This window comes from Heptranchias perlo, unplaced genomic scaffold (genome assembly GCF_035084215.1).
Source record: "Heptranchias perlo isolate sHepPer1 unplaced genomic scaffold, sHepPer1.hap1 HAP1_SCAFFOLD_60, whole genome shotgun sequence".
Taxonomy (NCBI): Eukaryota; Metazoa; Chordata; class Chondrichthyes; order Hexanchiformes; family Hexanchidae; genus Heptranchias; species Heptranchias perlo.
This window is the reverse complement of record NW_027139623.1, coordinates 1,124,127-1,151,116: the sequence shown is the minus strand read 5'-3', so window position 1 is coordinate 1,151,116 and position 26,990 is coordinate 1,124,127. Positions and strand designations below refer to the sequence as shown.

Sequence of the window (26,990 nt, the reverse complement as noted above, 5' to 3'; positions counted from 1 at the left end):
GGGGCATTCTGGCTAAGGTCAACCACCATTGTAAGCCCCTCTTGCTGATATTTCACTGATGGGTTCAGAAGGGCGAGGTTTATCCATCAAAAGCAAAATACTGCGGATGCTGGAAATGTGAAATAAAAATAGAAAATGCTGGAAAGACTCAGCAAGTGAGGCAGCATCCGTGGAGAAAGAAACAGAGTTAACATCTCAGGTCAGAGATAAGGTTTTGTGAGAACTGGAATAATTTAAAGATTTAATAGTTTTTAAAGCAGGTCCAGAGCCAGGCAAAAGGCCCGGGCAGGGGAAGAACGAAAGGGAAGTTCTGTGATAGGGTGCAGGATTGATAAAGCGACAAAAGGCATAATGGTGCAAGGGGAGGATGCTGGTAATGGGGCAAGTAAAGAAACAAAAGATGGGTCCAGAGGAGCTTTAAAGACAGCACGATGTGTATTGATAAAAGGGATAATGGTGCAAAGGAATGAGGGTGTTAATGGGTCAAATAAAGAAAAAAAAGATGGGTCTAGAGGAGCTTTAAAGACAGCACGATGTGTAATGATAAAAGGAATAATGGTGCAAAGGAATGAGGGTGGTAATGGGCCAAATAAAGAAACAAAGGATGGGTCTAGAGGAACTTTCAAATCAGCTCGATGTGTAAATGATATCGTGAACCGAAAGAAGTGCATTTGAAGCAGAGAGCCAAAGACACGCCAATAATAATTGCAGATTTTCATTTGATTTGATTTTAAATAGCTACGTTTATGAACTGAATCATGTTTCTCTAATTTCCCAACTCAGATTGAAGGCCTCCTTTTATTTTCTTCCTCTGAGCCCCTCAACTTCACCCGGCAGCGTAATGTTGGCGAGTGGTGATTAATTTCCCCGAGAACCAACAGGAAGAGAGCCCAGGCCGGAGGGCCCCGGGAGCAGTGTCTTCTGCACCAATCGCGGTGCTTGAGGGGTGGAACCTGGGTCGGCGAGTCAGGTGAGTTGGTGTGAACGCCTGTTAATAATTTATCTTTAAAAGCTCAGTCGAGATTTCTTTTGTCAAGAAAGCAGTTTTAATATTTGTCAGTATTTTTTGTTTACCTGGAGTTCCTATTATTAGTTTCAGACACTTCAGTGCTCAGTGGATCAAGTGTTTAAATGTCATTCATTTCCCTCTTTCCATGTCGCCTCCGAGAACTCTGCGTTCTTCCAATTCTGGCATCTTGTTCATCCCCAAATTCCTTCGCTCCACCATTGGCGGCTCTGCCTTCAGTTGCCGAGGCCCTGAGCTCTTTGACCAAGCTCAGTCCTAATGTCTCCTTCTTTGGCTCAGAGTCAATTGTTTTTCTGATTACGCTCTTGTGAAGTGCCTGGGAACGTATAACTACGTTAAAGGCGCAATGTAAATGCAGGTTGTTGTTGATGTGCTAACGTTGGCCTCAGCTTTGTCAGACAGAATCAGTCAAGGACAGCGGCTGCGCTGCTCCCCATGGTCGAAATGCCGGCAGCTCGCTGTGTAGGCCCACAGGTGCAGAATTACCACTTGGCCGGGTACTGGAGGGCAAACAGTGACTGGGGCCGAACCCCAGCATCACGGAGCACCTTCAAGAGAGAAAGGGAGAAAAAAATAGAGCCTGCGATGAATCTGGATTTCAAACAGCGAGGACGTGTCAAGGAGGGAGAGTGTGTGGGACGGGGATTTTTTTTATTCGTTCATGGGATGTGGGCGTCGCTGGCGAGGCCGGCATTTATTGCCCATCCCTAATTGCCCTTGAGAAGGTGGTGGTGAGCCGCCCTCTTGAACCGCTGCAGTCCGTGCTTAATATGGGCAAGGAGGGAGAATGTGTGGGACGGGGGATTTACAGCTGAATAGGGGCAAGGAGAGAGAGTGTGTGGGACGGGGGATTTACAGCTTAGGTGGGACGAGAGCGGAAAGAATGTTCCAGAGAAACTAGAACTGTCTGTTGTGAATTTCTAACCAGTACTTACAGTGATGATTTTTGTAAATTATGAGGACAGATTGCATAGACTATGCTTGTATTGTCTTGAATTTACAAGATTAAGGTGTGATCTAATTGAGGTGTTTAAGAAGATTAAAGGATTTTATAGGGTAGATAGAGAGAAACTATTCCCTCCAGTGGGGGAGTCGAGAACAAAGGGAAATCACCTTTAAAATTAGAGCTGGGCCGTTCAGGGGTGAATTCAGGAAACAATTCTTCACACAAAGGGTAGTGGAAATCTGGAACTCTCTCCCCCTGAAAGCTGTTGAGGCTGGGGGTGAATTGATAATTTCAAAACTGAGATTGATAGATTTTTGTTTGGCAAGGATATTAAGGGTTAAGGTATCTCTGCGGGTAGATGGAGTTAAGATACAGATCAGCCATGACCTAATTGAAGGACGGAACAGGATCGTGGGGCTGAATGGCCGACTCTTGTTCCTATGTTCCGAAATGCAACCATCCGCAATAAGATTGTGGATGGCAAGGGCCTTGTTCAGATTGAACGGACATCTGGAGGGAGATGAGGAGAGAGGAGGTGACCGATCAGGCAGTGCCTATAAATGAAGGAGAAATGATGACTGGTCAGGCAGTGCCAAAAATGAAGGAGAAATGATGACTGGTCAGGGAGAGTCTGTAAATGAAGAAGAAATGGTTACGGGTCAGGGAGTGTCTGTAAATGAAGGATAAATGATGCCACGTCATGGAGTGTCCACAAATGTAGCAGAAATGGTGACTGGTCAGGGAGTGTCTATAAATGAAGGAGAAACGGTGACTGGTCAGGGAGCGTCTATAAATTAAGCATAAATGGTGATTGATCAGGGAGTGTCTGTAAATAAAGGAGAAATGGTGGCTGGTCAGGTAGCGGACATCACCAAAAGTGGGAGCTATTACAGATGGACAGCTTACAGGCAGCTATAGGGAGGGACACTGTGTTGAAAAGAGGACGAGAGAATAAATACCTCGCCAGAGACAGCACCTTCAGGGTAGGAGAGGGAGGGGATCAAGTGATTGTGGAACTGAACCTAACCAGAATCAGCACCTTCAGGGGAGGAGAGGGAGGGGAACCAGTGAGTGTAGAACTCAACCTAACCAGAGTCAGCACCTTAAGCGGAGGAGAGGGAGGGGAACCAGTGAGTGTAGAACTGAACCCAGTCAGAGTCAGCACCTTCAGGGGAGGAGAGGGAGAGGAACCAGTGAGTGTAGAACTGAACCCTGCCAGAGTCAGCACCTTCAGGGGTGGAGAGGGAATGGAACCAGTGAGTGTAGAACTGAACCCAGTCAGAGTCAACACCTTCAGGGGAGGAGAGGGAGTGGAACCAGTGAGTGTAGAACTGAACCCAGTCAGAGTCAACACCTTCATGGAAGACAGAAAACTGAAATAGAAGGAAAGATGTTGGAGGTGGTGCGATGGGTTTGGATTTCAGCAGAGGGAGGAGGGTGAGTGTGTGGGCCGGGGATTTACAGTCTGGGAGAATGAATGGGAAGAATGTTCCATCGAAACTAGAATTGCCTGTTCTGAATTTCTATCCTGTATTCCCTGTATTCACAGTGAAGACTTTTGTAAACTCCTTTTACATGGTATTACAAGGGGAGGATTTGAAGATGAGAAACTCAAACCAAATATCACATGGAGATCTGACAGTCACTCAATTCACCAGCACCTGAAGATCGTCGGCCTTTGAATATAGAAGGAGAATTTTTTTTCCGTTCTGTCTGTGGGAAAATATTTCAAACATCAGTGTAACTGGAAAATCACCGAGAACCATACACCCGAGTGAGAGTGTTCCAGTGTACTGACTGTGGAAAGAGCTTTAACCAGTTACACAGCCTGAAAACACATCAGACCATTCACAGTGGGGAGAAACCAAACACGTGTTCTGTGTGTGGAAGAGGCTTCAACTAATCGTCCAAACTGGAGAGACATGAGGACACCCGCAGCACGGAGAAACCGTGGAAATGTGGGGACTGTGGGAAGGGATTCAGTTCCCCGTCCCGGCTGGAAACTCATCGACGCAGTCACACTGGGGAGAGGCCGTTCACCTGCTCCGTGTGTGAGAAAGGATTCATTCATTCATCCAATCTTCTGGCACATCAACTTGTTCATACTGATAAGAGACCTTTCAAATGTTCTGACTGTGAAAAGAGCTTTAAAAGTAAAAAGGATCTACTGACACACCAACGCACTCACACTGGGGAGAGGCCGTTCACCTGCACTGAGTGTGGGAAGAGATTCACTCAGTCATCCAACCTGCTGATACACCAGCGAGTTCACACTGGGGAGAGGCCGTTCACCTGCTCTGTGTGTGGGACGGGTTTCACTCTGTCATCCGGCCTCATTGAACACCAACTTGTTCACACTGATAAGAGACCCTTTAAATGTTCTGACTGTGAGAAGAGCTTTAAAAGAACAAGGGATCTGCTGAAACACCAGCGAGTTCACACTGGGGAGAGGCCGTTCACCTGCTCCGTGTGTGGGAAGGGATTCACTCAGTCATCCAACCTCATTGAACACCAACTTGTTCACACTGATAAGAGACCCTTTAAATGTTATGACTGTGAGAAGAGCTTTAAAAGAATAAGGGATCTGCTGAGACACCAGCAAATTCACGCTGGAGAGGGTCCGTTCACCTGCACTGAGTGTGGGAAAAGTTTCACTCATTCGTCCGACCTGCTGAGACACCAGCGAGTTCACAATGGGGAGAGGCCGTTTACCTGCTCCCGGTGTGGGAAGGGATTCACTCGATCATCCCACCTGTTGAGTCACCAGCGAGTTCACACTGGGGAGAGGCCGTTCACCTGCTCCCTGTGTGGGAAGGGATTCACTCACTCATCCAACCTGATTGAACACCAACTTGTTCACACTGATAAGAGACTTTTTAAATGTTCCGACTGTGAGAAGAGCTTCAATAGAAAAAAGGATCTGCTGACACACCAACGCATTCACACTGGGGAGAGGCCGTTCACCTGCTCCGTGTGTGGGAAAGGATTCATTCAGTTATCCAGCCTCATTGAACATCAACTTGTTCACACTGATAAGAGACACCTGAAATGTTCTGTCTGTGAGAAGAGCTTTAAAAGAAAGTGGAATCTGCTGAGACACGAACGTAATCACACTGGGGAGAGGCCGTTCACCTGCTCTGTGTGTGGGAATGGATTCACTCAATCATCCCACCTGCTGAGTCACCAGCGAGTTCACATGTGATTCCAGGAGTTGGATTCTGCTGTTATTGCTGCTGTTAATCACATCCAGGACTGAACCATGTTCATTCTGACAGTTGGGGTTTGTTTCTGATGTTAATAACCCCTTTTTACTGTATTCTGTACAAGAGTCAAATAAATCAGCTTTCCTTTGAAGACAGTGTGTCCAGTGCTTGACATCTCGATGATAAGACAAGCTGATTGAGGATTATTATGAAGTGAGTCGAATCCATCTTAGAACTGAGTTCCTATACCTTTGAAAAGATGGATATTCAAGACATCCAAGTCTGACAGGACAGAGTGTCCCAGCACTGACTGTGTGTATAACAGGACTGGGTGTCCATGCACTGACTGTGTGTATAACAGGACTGAATGTCCCAGCACTGACTGTGTGTATAACAGGACTGAATGTCCCAGCACTGACTGTGTGTATGACAGGACTGAGTGTATCAGCACTGACTGTGTGTATAACAGGACTGGGTGTCCATGCACTGACTGTGTGTATAACAGGACTGAGTGTCCAAGCACTGACTGTGTGTATAACAGGACTGAGTGTCCCAGCAATGACGGTGCGTCGAGTGTACATGGGCTGTGGGAGGAGATAAATGGGTGGGGTAGAATCCATGATAGGGTGGAGTGACATGGGGTTGTCGGAGGAGATTAAATCTGTTGGAGGAGGTTACAGAGATAGGAAGGGGGCGAGGACCATGGAAAGTTTTGAACACGAGGATGAGGATCTTAAAATGTCGGACCGGGAGCCAATGTACGAACACACGAACAGAAACTTACGGTTCACTGCCCGGCAGACAGGTGGTGAAGACATTGATGTCCGCGGAGGAACAGTCAGGGTCACAGCGGCAGTCGAGTTCGCAGAATCCGCCAGTCAGGTCACAGGTACAAATGGGAACGGCTGGAACAAGACACACACAGTGAGATCTTACAACAGAGCACGGACGGTCTCAAAGACCACCTCCCTCCCTTGTAAACTGTTGCCACTGGCGGGAGGGTCGGTAACCAGAGGACACAGATTGAAGGGAATTGGGAAAAGAGCCAGAGGGAGATGAGGAGAATGTTTTTAGGCAGCGAGTTGTTCTGATCTGGAATTCACTGCCTGAAAGGGCGGTGGGAGCAGATTCAATAATAACTTTCAAAAGGGAATCGGCTCAATCCTTGAAGGGGGGAAATTTGCGGGACTGTGAGGAAAGAGCAGGGGGGAGTGGGACTAATGGGATCGCTCTTTCACAGGGCGGGCACAGGGGCGATGGGCCGAGCGGCCTCTTTCACAGAGCCGGCACAGGCGCGATGGGCCGAGCGGCCTCTCTCTGTGCTGTTTGATTCTCGCTCACTTTTGGGCTCCGACCCACGGCCCGTTTGACGGGGAGGCGGGAGAGTGACTCCCCCCCGAGCCCAGCTCGACACCGGCCGCTGACAGAGTGGAGATTCACGGGGCCCGCAGGAGTAACTCCGCCCGCCTCCCCTCTCAGGCCACTCCCGGGTGCGGGCCCTCCCTCTGTCGGCCTCGCCCCCGCCCACAGCACCGCCCGCCCGCCGTCATCTTCCCGGCGCCGGCCTGTTGCTAAGGGAACGCGGCACAGGAACCGCGCGGCGCATGTGCGGCATCCCTCTGGCCCGAGCGGCACATACGCCTCGTGACGTCAGCGCGCAAAGGTGAGTGACGCTTCAGAGTGTCACGTGGTGGAAGGTGTCAGCCCAGGAGTCGGGGGGAGGAAAGAGCTGTCAATCAAAGGGCCCGGATTCAGCACTCACTGCGCACAGGGTTTGGAGAATTTGTTTAAAATGCAAAATGTGCAAGAATGAAATAAAATTAGAAATGTACCAAAAAGGGAAAAAAAACTGCAAATACAATAATCTGAATTTAAAACAGAAATGTCTAAACTCACATAAGGCTGATGGTCTGGGTCCTCCCGCCACTATTAGTCTTATCTACCTGGGGCATAGGATGAGCAGAATGCTTGAATGTACCTTTTTTAAATGCAGATGTATGGAATGGACCAGCGAGGGAGGCTGTGGGGCCTGATTGTATCAGCAATTTCCAGAGAATTGGCGAAGTACCTGACAGTGGTACCTTGGGATACGACAGCCTCGAAATTTAAAATTATTTTGGTACATGTGCACTCGCTTTTTGTGATTGCTGTACCTGGGCACCTAAACCCCTTTGCTCCTCTACAGTCCCTAGTTTCTCACCATTAAGAAAATTCTCCTATTTCTCACTTGGTGCCAAGTGAATGTACAGAAGGCCGGTGTTTATGCTCTGCATGAGCCTCCTGTCACCCTTCTTCATCTAACCCTAACAGCATATCTTTCTATTCCTTGGGATATGACAGCCTCGAAATTGGGATCTTCAATGTTGTTTTTGATACATGTGCACTAGATTTCCAAACTTCGCCAGTAAAAGTAATGGACTTTTATTGTTTGGTGTACCTTGACACCAAAGCCCCTTTGCTCCTCGACAGTCCCAATAGATGCTCTTTGTATTACTCCCCGCATCTTTACAGTCTGGCAGTGTTTACTCTCTTCACTGTCCAATAACAACAGAGACGGCGAGACTGGAACTTTTTTTTGTATTTCAAAATATAGTTTATTTCATAAAATTTAAGGATGCACACAGTTCAATGTAAATATGACAGTTACAATTCAAAATAATCAATAAAGATTGTGCACACGACGATTCCATTTTTACAATTCAACACAGTATATATTTTCTCGGACATGATGTACAATACAAGGTGAAATAGCCTTACACAGTGGCCTTTCCCCATAAAGCCTTTGCCTGGGCCGCATCTCGCTTCAGTGTGTCCCACTGCTGTCGGGGGTGCACCCCTCTTCGACTCCATGGTATAGGGATCCTGTCTCTGTGGATGGGGGTTATCCCCTTTTACCCGAATACATGGATCCATTCGCCCACATTCATGTTAGTGTTTGGCAAACACTGTCTGATGTCTTTCACACACCTGTAGAAGCTTGGGGTCAGAGACGTAGGGGGTAATTTCACCTTCACTGCTTGGGCGGTAAACTGACGGAGCAGAAATTAAAATCGGGCCGGTTCTTTCAGCGGGGGGACGGGGGGGGGGGGGGGGATCCGCTCCACCAGTTCAGCCCCCCGCGATGGTGAAAATTTCCCCTCCACGTGTTGTGAACCGGTGCAGTTTGAAACAATGAACCAGCTTGTGGTCTTCGAAGATTGATATTAGGGCGGAGGTCAGGAAAGGTGTGGCCGATTTTAAGTATCCCCGCCTGGCGGAAATGGGGTGGTAGAGGCGAGTAAATGGTGTCAGGTCACTTACCGCCCCTTTAACGTTGGAGTTCCTGCCTCCACCACCGTGGGTCGGGTCCTGAGAAGAGCGGCCGGAGCAACACCCACCTGTTTCCGGGTCAGACCACGTGTAATATGTAAATCAGAGTATTATGACGTATCTGGGACAGTATTTAAATTTGGTGACGAATGGGAGGAGGAGCCGCCCTATCGATGGGCATTGAGTGATCCAGAACACTGAGAAGTTTATTGTTAACTTATATTTTTTGGAGTAAGGATGAGCAGGAGAGCTTTCCCTTGGCCTGCTGCGGCCGTGAGAAATCTCCCGGCCCCTGATCATCTCAGAAATGTATCAGGAGGTTTCCTCATAGATCTGTGTAACCAGGCCCAGCCTCATGTCCCATTAAACTCCCTGCAGTGAGTTAACATTGCTGCACAGCAGCTCAGAGAGGAAACGATCTCCGGAACTCCCCACTGGAATTTGAAATTACATTAATATTTTACCAGTCAGTAACGGTCCGGGTGTTGGTCCATTATTATTCTGTTCTGGTCAAAACAAATGTCCCAATGAACAGGACGCTGTCTGACCCTGACAGCTCACCCTCAGTCCATCCCACCGGGCAGTCTGTATGATGGGAAATAATCATCAATCGAAAAGGAGGATTTGATTTTATTCATTTCAGGATTAAACATTTAATATTGAAATCATATTATTTCCAGACTAATAACAGCAAATAATTTCATGTTAGAATCACATCTTGTATCATTTCACAAACACCGCATTTGTCGGGTAAAATATAATTCCTGTCTGCTTTTTTCCAAATTTATTTAAAGTATTCGATTGATATCAGTTACTTTAGTGAACTCATTGATGTCAATAGATAGTAAAATCAGGCGCGGTGAATAACGGGCGCCCGATCCGCTACCGCCCGTCTTCGGCCACCGCCAAACGTGAAACTCTAATTGACTCTAATTGACTTTTTATTTAATTTCGGATGGAAAGTCTTCAGACGTTTCTATGATTTAACTAATGTAACAATTAGATTCAGTGGGTATTTAAGCCCGTTCTTCAGCTCCTCTCTGAATTTAGTCTGGGTCACAGCATAAATACACGTGTTGGTGCAGGAACTGAGAAGTTGAAGCATGAATCCGGCTGACTCAATGTCACTGGCCGGATAGAACTGGGCGTTTGTTATATGCGGAGAGATAAAATAAAAAACGAGTGTGCTCCATAACAATATAAAACTGCCTGATATACTGAATAGTAAAATGATGGATTTCCTTCGGTTCTCCATCTCTGGATCCTTGTGATTCTCTCCATTGCTGCGGCCCCGGAGTCCCCTGCGGACTCTACTGGCCGCTAAAATGTGCCTGGCGGTGAAAACATTGAACAGCAAAATCAGAATGCAAGGCAGACAATACATTAACACAAGATTAAACAAGTCAAACGCTGCCCATGCGGGTGAAGTGAAAAGGGTCGGTTTGAAGACACAACCCCGGGGTACATTGTCCATTATATATTCCGGGTCAAGTGCAAAGTACATGGGAATGTTTAGTAAACAGCTCAGCGCACTCACCACCCCGATAATAACAGCCGCCGTTTTCTCGGTGCAATATTTTGTTTTCAGCTTCTGACAACAAATGGCCACAAATCGATCAAAGGTGAAAGCGACTGTGAACCAGACAGAGGTCGATATGGCCGCAAAACTCAGGGTGAGAATGAGACGGCACACGGGGGTAATGGTCAAGAATGAAACTGGGAAATAAATCTCAACAATGCGCCACATTATGACATCAGTGATAACGACCAGGAGATCGGCCGCCGCCATTCCCACCAGGTAGCGAGTGATACATTTGGAGAGTCCGCACTTTCCTCGGGACAGGATCACAATCGCCACCAAGTTAACTGTAAGAGAGAGAAACGGAAGGAGAGAAATTACTGATCTGAACTGGATCCAAAGCAGCAGTTTGAGAGGATCTGGGGTGAAATTTCCAGCTTTGTTGCTGCATCAAACGGTGGAAACTGATTCACTGACCTGGGCAGCGCTTTTGGGCAGAAAAACGTTTTTAAACACAATTATCAAGAATGCATTGGGAAATTGATACAGAACGTGAATAAAATGAGCACCGGATCGACTGGAAGGGCCGAGTGAGGGGGCAGTGCCGGTGGGGAAGGGAGAAGGGGCTGAAATGTGCGGGAATCCAACGGGCAAAATTCGGATTTGGCTCCAGAGGGACGGGAAAGTGAGTGAGGGCCGGAAAGGTGAGGGGACAAGGAGAGCTGCTGTTGGGTTTGTTGCTGTGGTTGAAGAGAGCCGACAGGGGCTGGCACAAAACGGGAAAGACCGAGATCCGCGGCGGTGTTTTTGAGGCTTTGAATCGGATTGGAAGAGGCAGCTGGAGGCCGAGCCAGTGAGTGAGAGAGGGAGGGAGACGATGAAAAGGACATGTAGGAGGTGGAGGGGTGTGAGGAGCAGATGGTTTGGGAAAGGGGATAAACAGAAGTAACGGATGAGGAGACAGAGGATTCAATGCAGTGGGTGGAGAGGCTGGGATTCACAGGGAGAGACTGCAGCAGAGTGTTAGAGGAAATCTATTTTATAGGTCCCACTCACACAATCCAAACAATAAATTCAACCATTGATTTCTGTGGTTATTGTTGTCAGGGAATATTTCGTTCATTACATAATGTTTCAATAAATTAACTTTGCACATTCGATTAAAACTAAATCAAAATGCATTAATTGAATTAGCTTCGTTCTTTAATGAATTAAGCTGACACATAGCTTCTAGAATAGAGTATCCTAATAATTCAATGCGATCAAGAAATCACTGATTTTATTCATTGAATGCATTTCAATTAAATTCAAGTAAATTGAACATTCACAAAAACAGACTGAGGACCTGATAGCGATAAGCACATCCGGAGCGAGCACAATAAAACTCTCACAATCTGACAACATCCTAATAACACCTTCAAGTGACATTTCCTTTACATAATTGCACTGGAAGTTTCAGCACTTTATTCCGATGAATTATTCACAACGCTGCTGCTCTCTAGCTCTCTCTCATTCTCTGTGTGCCTCTCTCTCTCTCCCTTTCTCACGTTCCTTCTCCCCCTCCCTTTCGTTTTCCTTCTCAGTCACGTTCTCTTTCGCACCTCTCTATCTCTCCGCACTCTCTCTACTCTCTTTCTGAATGACCCTTTTCACATCCGAGTAAATCCTAACATCCCGCGCCTGCTTTCTCCTCACCAGCCCCGTGTTCCAACGATCCTATTCTTAGTGTAAGTTTGTTAAATGGTGAACCCTCTGTGAACAGTTTAATGTTTCTACAGATCATCCCGTTCTCCACCTGTTCACCCACACTGTTCATTTCATCTACAATGCATGGAGTGAACAGAATCGAATCCCTCTCCCAGACACACCTCACAACAATTGAAATTCCTTCTCCTGTAATTACAAAGTACACCGTTAGATGGCGGCATTGTTCAATTAACAAAACGCCAACATCACCGCTGCTGCAAAAAATCTACAGATAAATGGAAGGGCTCATGATTCCAACAGATAAAGTGCAAACTGATACAACATAACATCAAATCATTGCATTTTACAGTGAATTCATCGACAGTGAAGCAGAGAATGAGGTGTAAAAGTATCAGCAGCAAACTCAGTTCAATAGGCAGACATCTGAAGCGGCGTCAGATACACACACAATTAAATAAACTTTCAGAATAGTGATAACCAATAAATACATTGAAATCCCAGTTAAACTGAACCATATTATTGTGGAGGGAAGGCATTGCGCTGCCTCCTTGTAACACTGAGACCGTGAGCTGTCTCATTATCAATCACTAAAAACACGTTTATGAAAAAAATATTCCAGGACAGGTTAGTTCCACAACATGAAACTGTGAACAACTCCTGATGGTCTGATACCAGCTCTTACCCCAGACACCTGATTCCAATACAATCAGCACAGAGAATAATCCAGTAACAATGCCAGAATTGGATAAACAAAATCGTAAAGCATATAATGCAGCTGCTCCAAGACCAAAAGAGCAGAGACTGAGGACAGAACAGTCCACTGTGTAATACATGATGGGAGAAAAAAAAAGTATCAAGTACAGCAGCAGATTTAATAACGATTTACACCATGAACAGCTGAGATGATGGCTTACCTGGAACTCCAACGGCTGCGAGAACTGGATAATAAATACATTCTATCAGATACATTACTGAATATCCCATTTCTGTGAGAAGCAATGATTTCTGTTGGCCTGGAAACCGCAGCTCCGGCAGGCACTCTGTGTGGATTCATTACAGCGATCCCTGATTTATACAGGGGGTAAATCTCCACTGACACGGTTATACCCCTGATCATTGCTATTAGTTACAGTCATTTGAACAAACACATTTCTTCAGCAGCTTTGCCTCCTTGTAAATGATGACGTGGATATATCACAAACTTCTCAAAGTTCAGAACCTTGTCTTAATGAGACTTCTCTCAGGAATAAAGTGAAAAGCTGTGCTCAGAAAGGACTGGTCCAACAATGAGCGGCTTCATTTACAGTTTTCATATAATTGTATTGACCATGTTCACTTTTACCGATTCAATTATAAATTTTATAGATTTCTCCAAATTATACATTGAAACCAGGGACACAAGCAGACCCGTTTCACTCTGTTCCTGCAGTTTCCCAGTGAAAATATGAATGTTGACACGAAGACAGCCTCTAAAAGAGACACCATCCTTTCAGGCAGTGCTCAACAACACTCCGTGTGAAAAATGTTCTCCTTATTTCCCCTCAAGTTGTTTTGCCAATTATTGTAAACCGATGACCTCTGGTTATCAATCCAATTATTTAATTACCCCTATTTGCTCTATAAAAACGCCTCATTATTTTGATCACCTCTTTTTGATCTCCCCTTAACCTTTTCTGCTCTATGGAGAACAAGCCCAGCTTCTCCAATCCCTCCACATAACTGAAGTCCCTCATCCCTGGTATCACCCTGGTAACTCTCCTCTGTACCCTCTCCAAGGCCTTTACATCCTTCTTAAAATGTGGTGCCCAGTGTTGGATACAATACTCCAGCTGAGGCCTAACCAGTCTTTTGTAAGGGTTCAACATGACTTCCCTATTTTTTTATTCAATGCCCCTCTTTACAAACCCGTGTATCCCATTCGCTTCCTTAACTACCTTATCAACTTGCCCTGCCACCTTCAAAGATTTGTGAATATGCGTCCCCAGGTCCCTCTGCTCTTCCACCACCCCCAAAATATTACATTGAGTTCCATCGAGTTACTTCGAAATTACAGCACAGAAACAGGCCATTCGGTCCAACTTGTTTATGCCAGCATGTATGCTCCATACGAGCCTCCTCCCTCCCTACTCCATCTAACCCTATCAGGATACGATATTCCATTATGCCTCTTGTGCTTATCTACCTTCCCCTTGAATGCATCTACGTTATTTCCCTCAACTACCCCTTGTGGTAGCGCATTGCACATTCTTACCACTCATTCGGTAAAGAAGTTTCACCTGAATTCCATATTGGATTTATTAGTGACAGTCTTATATTTATGAACTCTAATTTTATACTCCCTCCCAAGTGGAAGCATTTTCTCTTCATCTACCCGACCAAATTCTATCATTATCTTAAAGACTTCTATCAGGTCACCCCTCAGCCTTCTCTTTTCAAAAGAAAAGAGTCCCAGCCTGTTCAGCCTTTCCTGATTATGATATCCCCTCAGTTCTGGTATCATCCCTGTGAATCTTTTCTGCACCCTCTCCAATCCCTGTATATCCTTTCGATAATATGGAGACCAGACTGTGCACAATAATCCAAGTGTGGCCGAACCAAGGCTCCACACAAGTTTAACATAACTTCTTTGTTTATCAATTCTATCCCTCGAGAATTCAACCCCAGTGTTTGACTCGCCTTTTTGTAAACCTGCGTCGCTACATTTAGTGATTGGTCTGTTTGTGCCACAAGATTTTATTAAAATTTCAAAATATGCTTTATTTCATAAAATTTAATGATACACACATGTCAATAAAAATGTCACAATTACCGTTCAAAACAATACAATACAGATCGTGCACACTAAGATCTCATGATTACAATTCAAAACACAGTACAGATCTTCTAATACATTCTGTACCATACAAAGTGACATGTCCTTACATGGTCGCCTTTCCTCAAAGAACCTTTACGTAGGCAGCAACTCACTTCAGTGCGTCCCTCAGAACATACTCCTGGACCTTGGAGTGTGCCATTCGGCAACACTCGGTCGTGGACAGCTCCTTCAATTGGAATCCAAGCAGGGGGTGGCCCTGGGAGTCCTCAACATTGAATCTGGTACCCATGAAATCTCATGGCATCAGATCAAACATGGGCAAGGAAACCTCCTGCTGATTACCACCTACCGTCCTCCCTCAGCTGATGAATCAGTCCTCCTCCATGTTGAGCACCACTTGGATGAAGCACTGAGGGTAGCAAGGGCACAAAATGTACTCTGGATGGGCGAATTCAATGTCCATCACCAAGAGTGGCTCGGTAGCGCCACTAATGACCGAGCTGGCCGAGTCCTGAAGGATATAGCTGGCAGACTGGGCCTGCGGCAGGGAGTGAGCGAACCAACACGAGGGAAAACCTGCTTGACCTCGTCCTCACCAATCCACCTGTCGCAAATGCATCTGTCAATTACAGTATTGGTCGGAGTGACCACCGCATCGTCCTCGTGGAGATGAAGTCCCGTGTTCGCACTGAGGACACCATCCAACGTGTTGTGTGGCACTACCAACGTGCTAAATGGGATAGATTCAGAACATAGAATCATAGAATCATAGAAGTTTACAACATGGAAACAGCCCCTTCGGCCCAACATGTCCATGTCGCCCAGTTTATAACACTAAGCTAGTCCCAATTGCCTGCACTTGGCCCATATCCCTCTCTACCCATCTTACCCATGTAACTGTCCAAATGCTTTTTAAAAGACAAAATTGTATCCGCCTCTAATACTGCCTCTGGCAGCTCGTTCCAGACACTCACCACCCTTTGAGTGAAAAAAATTGCCCCTCTGGACCCTTTTGTATCTCTCCCCTCTCACCTTAAATCTATGCCCCCTCGTTATAGACTCCCCTACCTTTGGGAAAAGATTTTGACTATCGACCTTATTTATGCCCCTCATTATTTTATAGACTTCTATAAGATCACCCCTAAACCTCCTACTCTCCAGGGAAAAAAGTCTCCGTCTATCCAACCTCTCCCTATAAGTCAAACCATCAAGTCCCGGTAGCATCCTAGTAAATCTTTTCTGCACTCTTTCTAGTTTAACAATATCCTTTCTATAATAGGGTGACCAGAACTGTACACAGTATTCCAAGTGTGGCCTAACTAATGTCTTGTAGAACTTCAACAAGACATCGCAGCTCCTGTATTCAATGTTCTGACCAATGAAACCAAGCATGCTGAATGCCTTCTTCACCACCCTATCCACCTGTGACTCCACTTTCAAGGAGCTATGAACCTGTACTCCTAGATCTCTTTGTTCTTTAACTCTCCCCAACGCCCTACCATTAACGGAGTAGGTCCTGGCCCGATTCGATCTAACAAAATGCATCACATCACATTTATCTAAATTTAACTCCATCTGCCATTCATCGGCCCACTGGCCCAATTTATCAAGATCCCGTTGCAATCCTAGATAACCTTCTTCACTGTCCACAATGCCACCAATCTTGGTATCATCTGCAAACTTACTAACCATGCCACCTAAATTCTCATCCAAATCATTAATATAAATAACAAGTAACAGCGGACCCAGCACCGATCCCTGAGGCACACCGCTGGTCACAGGCCTCCAGTTTGAATAACAACCCTCGACAACCACCCTCTGTCTTCTGCCGTCAATCCAATTTGTATCCAATTGGCTACCTCACCTTGGATCCCGTGAGGTCTAACCTTATCTAACAACCGACTATGCGGTACCTTGTCAAAGGCTTTGCTAAAGTCCATGTAGACCACGTCTACTGCACAGCCCTCATCTATCTTCTTGATCTAGCAGCTCAAAACTGGGCATTCGTGAGGCAATGTGAGCCAGCGGCAGCAGCAGATTTGTATTTCAGCACAATCTGTAACCTCATGGCCCAGCATATTCCTCACTCTACCATTACCAACAAGCCAGGGGATCAATCCTAGTTCAATGAAGGGTGTAGAAGAGCATGCCAGGGGCAGCACCAGGCGTACCTAAAAATGAGGTGCCAACCTGGTGAAGCTACAAGTCAGGACGACATGCATGCTAAACAGCGGAAGCAACATGCTACAGACAGAGCTAAGCGAGTTCACAACCAACGGCTCAGATCAAAGCTCTGCAGTCCTGCCACATCCAGTCGTGAATGGTGGTGGACAATTAAACAACTAACGGGAGGAGGAGGCTCTGTGAACATCCCCATCCTCAATGATGGTGGAGTCCAGCACATGAGTGCAAAAGACAAGGCTGAAGCGTTTGCAACCATCTTCAGCCAGAAGTGCCGAGTAGATGATCCATCTCTGCCTCCTCCTGATATGTCCACCATCACAGAAGCCAGTCTTCAGCCAATTCGATTCACTCCAAGTGATATCAAGAAACGGCTGAGAGCAGTGGCGACAGCAAAGGCTATGGGCCCCGACAACATCCCGACTGTCGTGCTGAAGTCTGGTGTTGCAGAACTAGCTGCGCCTCTCGCCAAGCTGTTCAAGTACAGCTGCAACACTGGCATCAACCCCACAATGTGGAAAATTACACAGGTATGTCCTGTCCACAAAAAGCAAGACAAATCCAATCCGGTCAATTACCGCCCTATCAGTCCACTCTCAATCATAAGCAAAGTGATGGAAGGTGTCGTCGACAGTGCTATCAAGCGGCACTTCCTCACCAATAACCTGCTCACCGATGCTCAGTTTGGGTTCCGCCAGGACCACTCGACTCCAGACCTCATTACAGCCTTGGTCCAAACATGGACAAATGAGCTGAATTCCTGAGGTGAGGTGAGAGTGACTGCACTTAACATCAAGGCAGCATTTGACCGAGTGTGGCACCAAGGAGCCGTCGTAAAATTGAAGTCAATGGGAATCAGGGGGGAAACTCTCAAGTGGCTGGAGTCATACCGAGCTCAAAGGAAGATGGTAGTGGTTGTTGGAGGCCAATCATCTCAGCCCCAGGGCATTGCTGCAGGAGTTCCTCAGGGAAGTGTCTTAGTCCCAAGCATCTTCAGTTGCTTCATCAATGACCTTCCCTCCATCATAAGGTCAGAAATGGGGATGTTCACTGATGATTCCTCAGTGTTCAGTTCCATTCGCATCCCCTCAAATAATGAAGCAATCCGAGCCCGTTTGCAGCAAGACCTGGACAACATCCAGGCTTGGACTCATAAGTGGCAAGGAAAATTCGCGCCAGACAATTGCCAGGCAATGACCATCTCCAACAAGAGAGAGTCTAACCACCTCCCCTTGACATTCAACGGCATTACCATCGCCAAATCCCCCACCATCAACATCCTGGGTGTCACCATTGACCAGAAACTTAAATGGTCCAGCCACGTAAATACTGTGGCGACAAAAGCAGTTCAGAGGCTGGGTATTCTGCAGCGGGTCACCCACCTCCTGACTCCCCAAAGCCTTTGCACCATCGACAAGGCACAAGTCAGGAGTGTGATGGAATACTCTCCACTTGCCTGGATGAGTGCAGCTCCAACAACACTCAAGAAGGTCGTCACCACCCAGGACAAAGCAGCCCGCTTGATTGGCACCCCATCCACCACCCTAAATATTCACTCCCTTCACCACCGGCGCACTGTGGCTGCAGTGTGGACCGTCCACAGGATGCACTGCAGCAACTCGCCAAGGCTTCTTCGACAGCACCTCCCAAACCCGCGACCTCTACCACCTAGAAGGACAAGAGCAGCAGGTATATAGGAACAACAGCACCTGCACGTTCCCCTCCAAGTCACACACTATCCCGACTTGGAAATATATCACCGTTACTTCATCGTCGCTGGGTCGAAATCCTGGAACTCCCGTCCTAACAGCACCGTGGGTGAACCTTCACCCCACGGACTGCAGCGTTTCAAGACGGCGGTTCACCACCACCATCTCAAGGGCAATTAGGGATGGGCAATAAATGCCGGCCTCGCCAGCGATGCCCACATCCCATGAAGGAATAAAGAAAACACACGTAGCGTTGTAAATAAAGTTCGTGAGCTGCAGGCTCAAGTCGCCACATGGGACTATGATCTAGTGGCAATAACAGAGACGTGCTTCAAAGAAGGGGAGGATAATATTTAAAAATATTTATTTAAAAAGTCGTCACCTTGTAGCTCGGTTGAAAATGTAGTCAACTTGAAATTGTAGTTAGCAGTGAGGAGGATAGTAGCAGACTTCAGACAGACTGGTAATAAAATGGGCAGACACATGGCAGATGATATTTAATACAGAGACGTGTGAAGAGATGCATTTTGAGAGGAAGAATGAGGCGAGGCAATATAAACTAAATAGTGCAATTTTAAAGGTGTTGCAGGAACAGACAGACCTGGGGGTGTATGTGCACAAATCATGAAAGGTGGCAGTACAAGTCAATAAATCTGTTAAATAAAACTTATAGGATCATTGGCATTAAAAATAGAGGCATAGTGAAAAGAAGCAAAGAGGTTATTCTAATACTTTATAAATCATTGTTTGACCGCAGCTGAAGTGTTGCGTCCAATTCTGGGCACAACATTTTCGGAAGGATGTCAAGACCTTACAGAAGGTACAGAGGAAATTTATTGGAATGATACCAAGGATAGGGAACGTCAATTAATTGCAGGGACTAGAGACTCTGGAATTGTTCTGCTAAGAGCAGAGAATGTTAAAGGGCCATTTCATAGAGGTGTTCAAAATCATGAAGGGTTTTGATAGAGTAAATAAGGAGAACATGTTTCCACTGGCAGAAGAGTCGGTGGCCAGAGGGTCAGATTGAAAATTATTGGCAAAAGAACCAGAGGCGAGATGAGGAGAATTTGTGTACACAGTGAGGCCTATCAAGATGTCCGTTTGCAAATAATTCCAATAATCCATGGTCACTTTCAAAAGGTGGCCTTGAGCCTATTGACACAAAACAGCGTGAAAAGTTCTTCAAAATGCACAAAAGCCCCGGTTTGGGACAGAGTGAAACCGTCACTGAAAGATAAAGGAAAGCAGCTGGATTGGGTGTGTGTCCAAACATTGTGCATTTTTACAGATTCTCACATCTCCACACCATGAAACAGAATTGCATTAGAAGTGTCGGAGCTCTATTATGGGATGGATGGATGCATGCATTAACGGTGGGAATTGATATGGAAACATCGGGGATTAAAAGCTTCATGCTGATCCCAACGGGCAACTGCAGCACTGAGTTTATTGAAGGACATTAGTCTCCACCCACTGTACAGATCTATATCTCAGTGATATGGTCAGCTCTAGCATACTGAAAGAGGAAGTGGAGTCTAAATAATGAGAACCGAATGGTGTTAGAATCCACTGGAAACCGGTACTTTGAGAGACATTTTACTCACTGTCACGAACATCATAATATGAGTGTCATCGCTTTGGAGGGCGGACTAAAAATACAAGATAAATAAGTAAAGAATTTGAAAATATTATGTGGTACATTTTGGTAGAAGGATTAAGGAGGCCACGTACTCCCTGGAAAATAAGCGTCTAAATTGGACACAGAAGCGAAGCAATGTAGGGGTCCAGATTCACAAATCATTAACAGCAGCAAATAAAGTTAACAAGGCCATAAATTGCAAACAAAGCACTGGGGTTCATTTCTAGAGCAATGGAATTGAAAAGCAGGTGAGTTATGTTAAACTTATATAGAACCTTGGTGAGACCACACTTAGAATACTGTGCACACTTTTGGTCGCCATATTAAAAAAAGGATGCAGAGGCAGTGTAGAAGGTGCAAAAAAGATTTACAAGAATGAAACCAGAACTGAGTGGTTACGCCCATCAGGAAAGATTGAACATGCTGTGGATCTTTTCTCTGGAAAAGAGAAGGCTGAGGGGTGACATGATAAAGGTTTTAAACATTATGAAGTGGTTCGATAGGGTAATCGTAGAGAAAACACTCCCACTTGTGAGACAGTCCAAATCCAGGAGCCCTAAATATAGAATAGTCACAATAAATCCAATAGGGAATTCAGGAGAAACTTCTTTACACAGAGAGTGGTGAGAATGTGAAACTTGTTACCACATGGAGTAGTTGGGGCGAATAGTGTAGATGCCTTTAAGGGGAGGCTAGATAGGTACATGAGAGATAAAGGTGTAGAAGGAAATGCTGATCGGGTTAGCTGATGTAGGATGGGGCGAGACTCGCGTGGAGCATAAACACCGGCACAGACCATTTACGCCGAATGGACTGTTTCCATGCTGTAAATTCTATATAACATCAGGTTGAAGTTACCAGTGAGATCAAATACATAAAAAGGAAACCTGAGGTTAAACATTTTGAACGTAAATTCACTGTGTTAATCTTTCTGATATGCTTTCAACTGAAAGTTAATTTCAAATAATTATTTAATTATTTGAAAACCACCAATATTCGAGGTGTAGTAACAGACTTATTCATGGTCATTGATTTATTAATAAATTCAATTCAATTCACTTGAAATACGTAGACATATTTAATATTGCAACTAATATCGCCTAAGCCATGAATAAGGAGATGTATTTAGGTGCAGCATTCAATCAGAATAGGAGAAAGCAGAGGAAACAAACAGTCTCACGGCAAGAGGAGGACAGTACCTGAGGAAACTGACCATTCACAATTTCACCTGGTTTGGGGCCCGGAATGGAAGTTGGGTAGTCAGCTGTTTCCACCGAATAAGGTCAAGGGAGCAGGAGGTGGGTCTAATGGGCAAGCTCAGCTCGGAAAGTACATGCGTGGAGATCGGAGGGAAACTCGAAAAAGGCTCATGATCAGGGCTGGATGATGGGGGAGCCTTAGGAGAGGTTGGGCTTGGTGATATTGGGAATTGTGGGATGCAGCACAGGCATGTGAATGGATGGTCTTAATCTTAGTGACTTCGGTTATGTCGAGAGACTGGAAAAACTGGGATTGTTCTCCTTAGAGCAGAGAAGGTTAAGTGGAGATTTAATCGTGTTGTTCAAAATTATGAGGGGTTTTGTTCGAGTGTGTAGTGAGAAACTGTTTCCACTGGCAGGAGGGTCGGGAATCAGAGGATACAGATTTATGTTAATTGGCAAAAGAATCAGAAGGAGATGAGGATAAATTTTGTTACGCCACAAGTTGTTATGATCTGGAATGGTGGTGGAAGCAGATTCAATAGTAACTTCCAAAAGTGGATTGGATAGAAAGTTGTAAAGGGAAAGAATGCAGAGCGATGTGGAAAGATCAGGGGAGTGGGATTAATTTGATAGCTCATTTAAAAGCTGGCACATGCATGACGAGCCGAAAGGCCTTCCTCTGTGCTGTAAGACTTCATGAAGTTCAGTAGGTCCTCGTATTTGTTGTTGGAGGAGAGTGTGGAGGGGGCTGGGAAAGAGATTTATGGAGATTGTGTGTTGTGGGCAAAAGAAGCTGGAGGTTATCTTTGGTCCCCAGGGTCATTCTGGAGCAGCAGGCGGTTTTCAGAGAGGACATAGTGCTTGTTCTAATTCTGGGTCAGCCATATCTGGTGATGGATGGCTGAACCAGTTGTGATCCAGATATGCTCAAGTCTGCACCCCTTGGAATTAAACCAGCAGGAACGATCAGGATAGAAGAGAGTAAACGTTTTACTCGGGGCAAAGGCATCAACGGTTGAAGAACGGGAGTGGTTGAGAAGTTCCACAGCCGCAGAAGTATGATGACAAATGGCGGGTCAAAGTCGAGGCAACAGGGAGTGTGAAAGTGTTTATTCCAAAGTTGGAACGCAGAAGTAATTTGATTTGAAGTAAGTAAGGAGATGTAGGTCATGATGGTTGCAAGGAAGTGACTAATGCCTTGGCAGTGTACAACTCTGGGCACCACACTTTAGGAAGGATGTCAAGGTCTTGGAGAGGGTAACGAGGAGATTTACCCGGATGATACCAGGGAAGAGGGACTTCAGTTGTGTGGAGAGATTGGAGAAGCTGGGGTTGTTCTTCTGAGACCAGGTAAGCGTAAAGGCAGACCTAATAGAGGTATTCAAAATAATGAGGGGCTTTGATCGAGAAACTAGAGTGAAACTTTTTCCGCTGGCAAGTGGTCTTCAACCAGAGGTCACAGATTTCAAAGAGTTGGCAAAAGAACTAGAGGGAAATGAGGAGAAATGTTTACATAAAGAGGTTTGCGAAGATCTGGAACACACTACCTGAAAGGGTGATGGAAGCAGATTCCATAGGAAATTTCAAAGGGCAATTGGACATGTACTTGAAGGGGACTAATTTGCAGGGTTATGGAGAAAATAATTGGGGTGTGTTACTAATTTGGATAGCTCGTTCAAGGAGCCAGCATAGACTCGACGGGCGGAAAGGCCTCCTTCCACGTTGTAAGATTCTATGATTCTATGATTCTTGTCAACTTGAAATTTTAGTAAGCAATGAGAAGGATATTGGCAGAGCTCAGGAGGGCATTGGTAGATTGGTGAAAAGGGGAAACACGTGGCAGATGACATTTAATGTAGAGAAGTGTGAAGTGATGTATTTTGGAAAGAAGAGTGAGAAGAGGCAATATTACCTAAATGATCAAATTGCACAGCGGGAGCATTAACAGAGAGACCTGGGGATACACATACACAAATCTTTGAAGGTGGTAGTTGGAGATTAAACGGTAAATGCCGACCCTCCTGCCAGTGGAAACAGTCTCTCCCCAACTTCTCGATTAAAACCTTTCATTATTTTTTTCTGAGCAACGGGCAGCAGTAGCACTGTGTTTATTTCAGGACATTAGTCTCACACACTGTGCAGATCTACATCTGTGATATGGTCAACTCCAGCACACTAAAGGAGGAGGTGGAGTCTAAATAATGAGAACAGAATGGTGTTTGAACTCACTGGGAACCGATACTTTTACAAACAGTTTATTCATTGTTACAAATGTCACAATTCGGGTGAACGGTATGGAAGGAGGAAGTAAATTGAACATGAATAAGTAAAGAATCTGAAAATATTGCAGGCAGAATTTAACAGTGATATCGAATACTTAGAACGGAAGCCAATGGTTTCAGCTCAGAAGCGCTTCACCTCGGACAAAGAGGAAGTTTAACCGCTGACAGTAAGGACAGTCAGCAGAACAAGAGTGTGTTTAAACACACTGAATGAAAATTCATTGTGCCAATCTATCTGATTTTCTTCCAATCGATGGTTATATTCATTAATTCTTTGAAAGCAACCACTATTAGAGGTGCAGTAACGGATATATTCTCAGGCATTCATTTATTAATAAAATATAATTCAAGAAACTTAAAATGAATAAAAATATTTAACATTGCAACTAACATCTCCGAGGCTTTCATTAAGGGAATCTATTTAGGGACAGCACTCAAACAGAATGGGAACCCCTGACAGTAAGAACATTGTAGCAGAACCAAGAATGTGTTGAAATATATTGAATGAAAATACATTGTGGCAATCTCTCTGATAGGCTTTTAACCGAGTAATTAATTAATTCTTTGAAATCCACCCCTAATAGTGGTGCAGGAGCACACTGATTATCAGGCATTCATTTATTAATGAAATTGAATTGAATTCACTTGAAATTGATGGAGATGTTTAATATTCCACCTAATATCTCCTAAGCTAGCAATAAGGGGATATATTAGATTGTGCCCCCTTGTTCTCCATTTCACCACCATAACTTAATAAGGTCTATCGAGAGGTGTAAATTTGTAACTAATTCCATTAATCCATGGTAATTATCAATAGGTGCACTTGGGTCTAATTACAAAAAACAGCATGAAAAGTTGGAGATAAGGGGTTAATGCTGAGCCCAACTTGCAGCTGCAGCACTGTGTTTATTGAGGAACATTAATCTCCACCCACTGTGTAGATCTGTATCTTAGTGACATGGTCAATTCTAGCACACTGAAGGAGGAAGTGGAGTTAAAATAAATTCCTAGAGCTGAATGCCGTCAGAATTATTCACCAGAAACATTTAGTTGTACAGACAGTACACACACGCACATAAATATCACAAAACCCCTAAAATCGAGATGCAAGATGGAATAGAGGACGAAAAATAAGCAAGCAAACTGAAAATGGCCAGTCCTGAAGAGAACAGTAAGAGTAGTTGGCTTCATGGCGGAAGACAGCGGTTTCAACTTAGCGGTGGGTTAGTTCAAAGAAAGAGGAACTTAAACTCTGACAGAGGGAACAATGTCTCAACACCAACTGAGTCGCTAAAAATATATTTCCCAGATTATCCACTGAATGTGTTCAAATGTTTCTTCTCCCCATTTTTTTCTCTCTATCTCCCCCAAAGACGTGTATTCACGAAGGGAGTTGCTCAGGGCCGCCCTCCAATACCCCACCGCATTATCTGCTCATGTCTGAGTGCAGGGGGTTGATTCACCTGAGGTCAGCCGTGGTGACCCCTGGATAACTGCACCCTCCTAACGCGCATGCTCACTTCCAAGCATGGAACATTTCGTATCAGAGAATCAGAGAAGGTGACTGCACGGCAGGAGGTCATTCGGCCCATCGAGTCCGTGCTGGCTCCATGCATGAGCAATCCAGCTAGTCCCACTGCCCCGCCAAAAATAGCAGGGCTCGTTCGAGATGAAATAAGATGCGATAAGGCGACACTTGGCCGATATTTCATTCAATGGCTTTGGGGCTCTGAGCCCAATGGTATCGCTGCTATCACCCATCGCCCCCACTCCACCCCGCCCCTCCCCCCCGCCTTGATAGAGATCAGCAAACTAAGCGGATGTTGATCGTGGAATTTTCCTTTTATATACATCTTACTTCTACACTGTAGACAGTAACTGGGCTATCGGGAGACCAATATCTCCACTTTTCACCCCGTCTCAAGGCGCTTCACGGGAGCGTTATCAAACAAAATGTGACACCGAGCCGCTAAATGAGATGTTAGGTCAGGTGACCAACAGTTGGTCAAAGCTACAGGTTTTAACAGACAGATTCTCATAGATTCAATTGTCAAAGAAAAACTAGATCCGAGATACTTTAATACCGATATGAAGAGAGATTGTCCCCTCACCGTAACACTCCCCTCACCGTTACCCGCAGAGAATTCAGCACAAGCAAGCAACCGCTCTGAATGCTTTCCAATGTCGAGGGCTCCACGCCAAATTATGAGTTGCTTTCATCCACTGAGATACCGGAGTTCGGACACCGCCTGGTTCAGTCGCACTCTCCCGCTTACAGTTGCCCACTCAGACCGGGAATTGGTATAAAATTGTTTCACGACTCACCAAACAGCAGTAAAAAGCCGGTTGTATCCATTTTCGAAGAAGTGCTACTTTGAGGCATGAGAGCTGCAAGGAACGGCGACTGAATCACTTGCTCCAACTCACTGAAGGACAAACCCGGAAGGGTTGAGAGACTTGAGAGCGGATATGGAGGATGGATGGGAATGAGTTGGTCCCCACAATTAAAGTAACAGCACCGAGTTTTGTACAACCTGAAATAAGATGTGGTTTGGAACATTGCAATGATCTAATATGGCGGCCTTTGACTATTAGACGGTGATCACAGGATGAAGGGGTTAGAATGGACCAAGTACCCAGAACAACACCGTAAATCATTTGTGTTCAGTTAGAACGATTGCTCCCATCATGGTCAGGATCTCCATTGCTGGGAAGGGACTGTGTCCCACTTCAGGCACTCGGTGTCAGCATCAAGCACCCAAAATTCAGGCGCAGGAAAATGTAACAACAAAGTGCCTCAACCCAAATCTCAGAAGAGCTACTGTATCGATCATTGCTTTTCTATTTCCCAAAACAGCCCTCTCGTGGGCTTGTTTCGTGAAGTGTTTTCCTTATTACATTACAGACGATTAAAAATAAAACTGGAACATCCAAACCCGGTAGCAATTTAGTCCCACGGATGTCTGGTATAATGAATGTACATGGATATGTTCAATGTGACTCTGATATTGAGTTGGTTTACTCTCTCATATCGCCCTGGTAACGACTGTGAGAATAAAAATACCACCTCCAGCTTTCTCCAACCGCCAATTTCAAACCGTTTCTCGATAATAGAACCAAAGCACAGCGCTCCGCACAAACCCTTACAGACTCGGGCTTCATATTCAAGGATTCCCAGAAGCCTGGAGCTTTTAAATAAACCCCGTTATAATTAACATTCAGTAATATTCCTGCCTAAATACAGTCCCTTCGATAACAAGTCAACCCGCCTCCTTCCATTGCAGTCCCAGACCCGATTCTATCTCCCCACACATCCCCTCGCAGAAGGGTTCAGCAGTTTACAAACACCTTATTCCAGCTGATTTGGAGAATCTCATGTGTTGGTGTTTGAGTTGTGGCGCAGAATTTCTCCGCCAGTGTTACCGTCTCACAGAGACTCTCGCCCTGA

At 45.4% G+C, this 26,990-nt stretch overlaps 1 protein-coding gene across 1 annotated transcript in view; it reads left to right on the top strand.

The window, feature by feature from the left end:
- Positions 1-1,471: 1,471 nt before the first annotated feature.
- Positions 1,472-26,990, top strand: part of LOC137316675 (zinc finger protein 271-like) — a 114,167-nt gene continuing 88,648 nt past the window's right edge. The window contains exons 1-2 of the mRNA XM_067980521.1: positions 1,472-1,524; positions 3,894-4,967. Of these exons, the coding sequence (XP_067836622.1) occupies positions 1,472-1,524; positions 3,894-4,967 (1,127 nt within the window). The remainder of the gene's footprint in view (positions 1,525-3,893; positions 4,968-26,990) is intronic.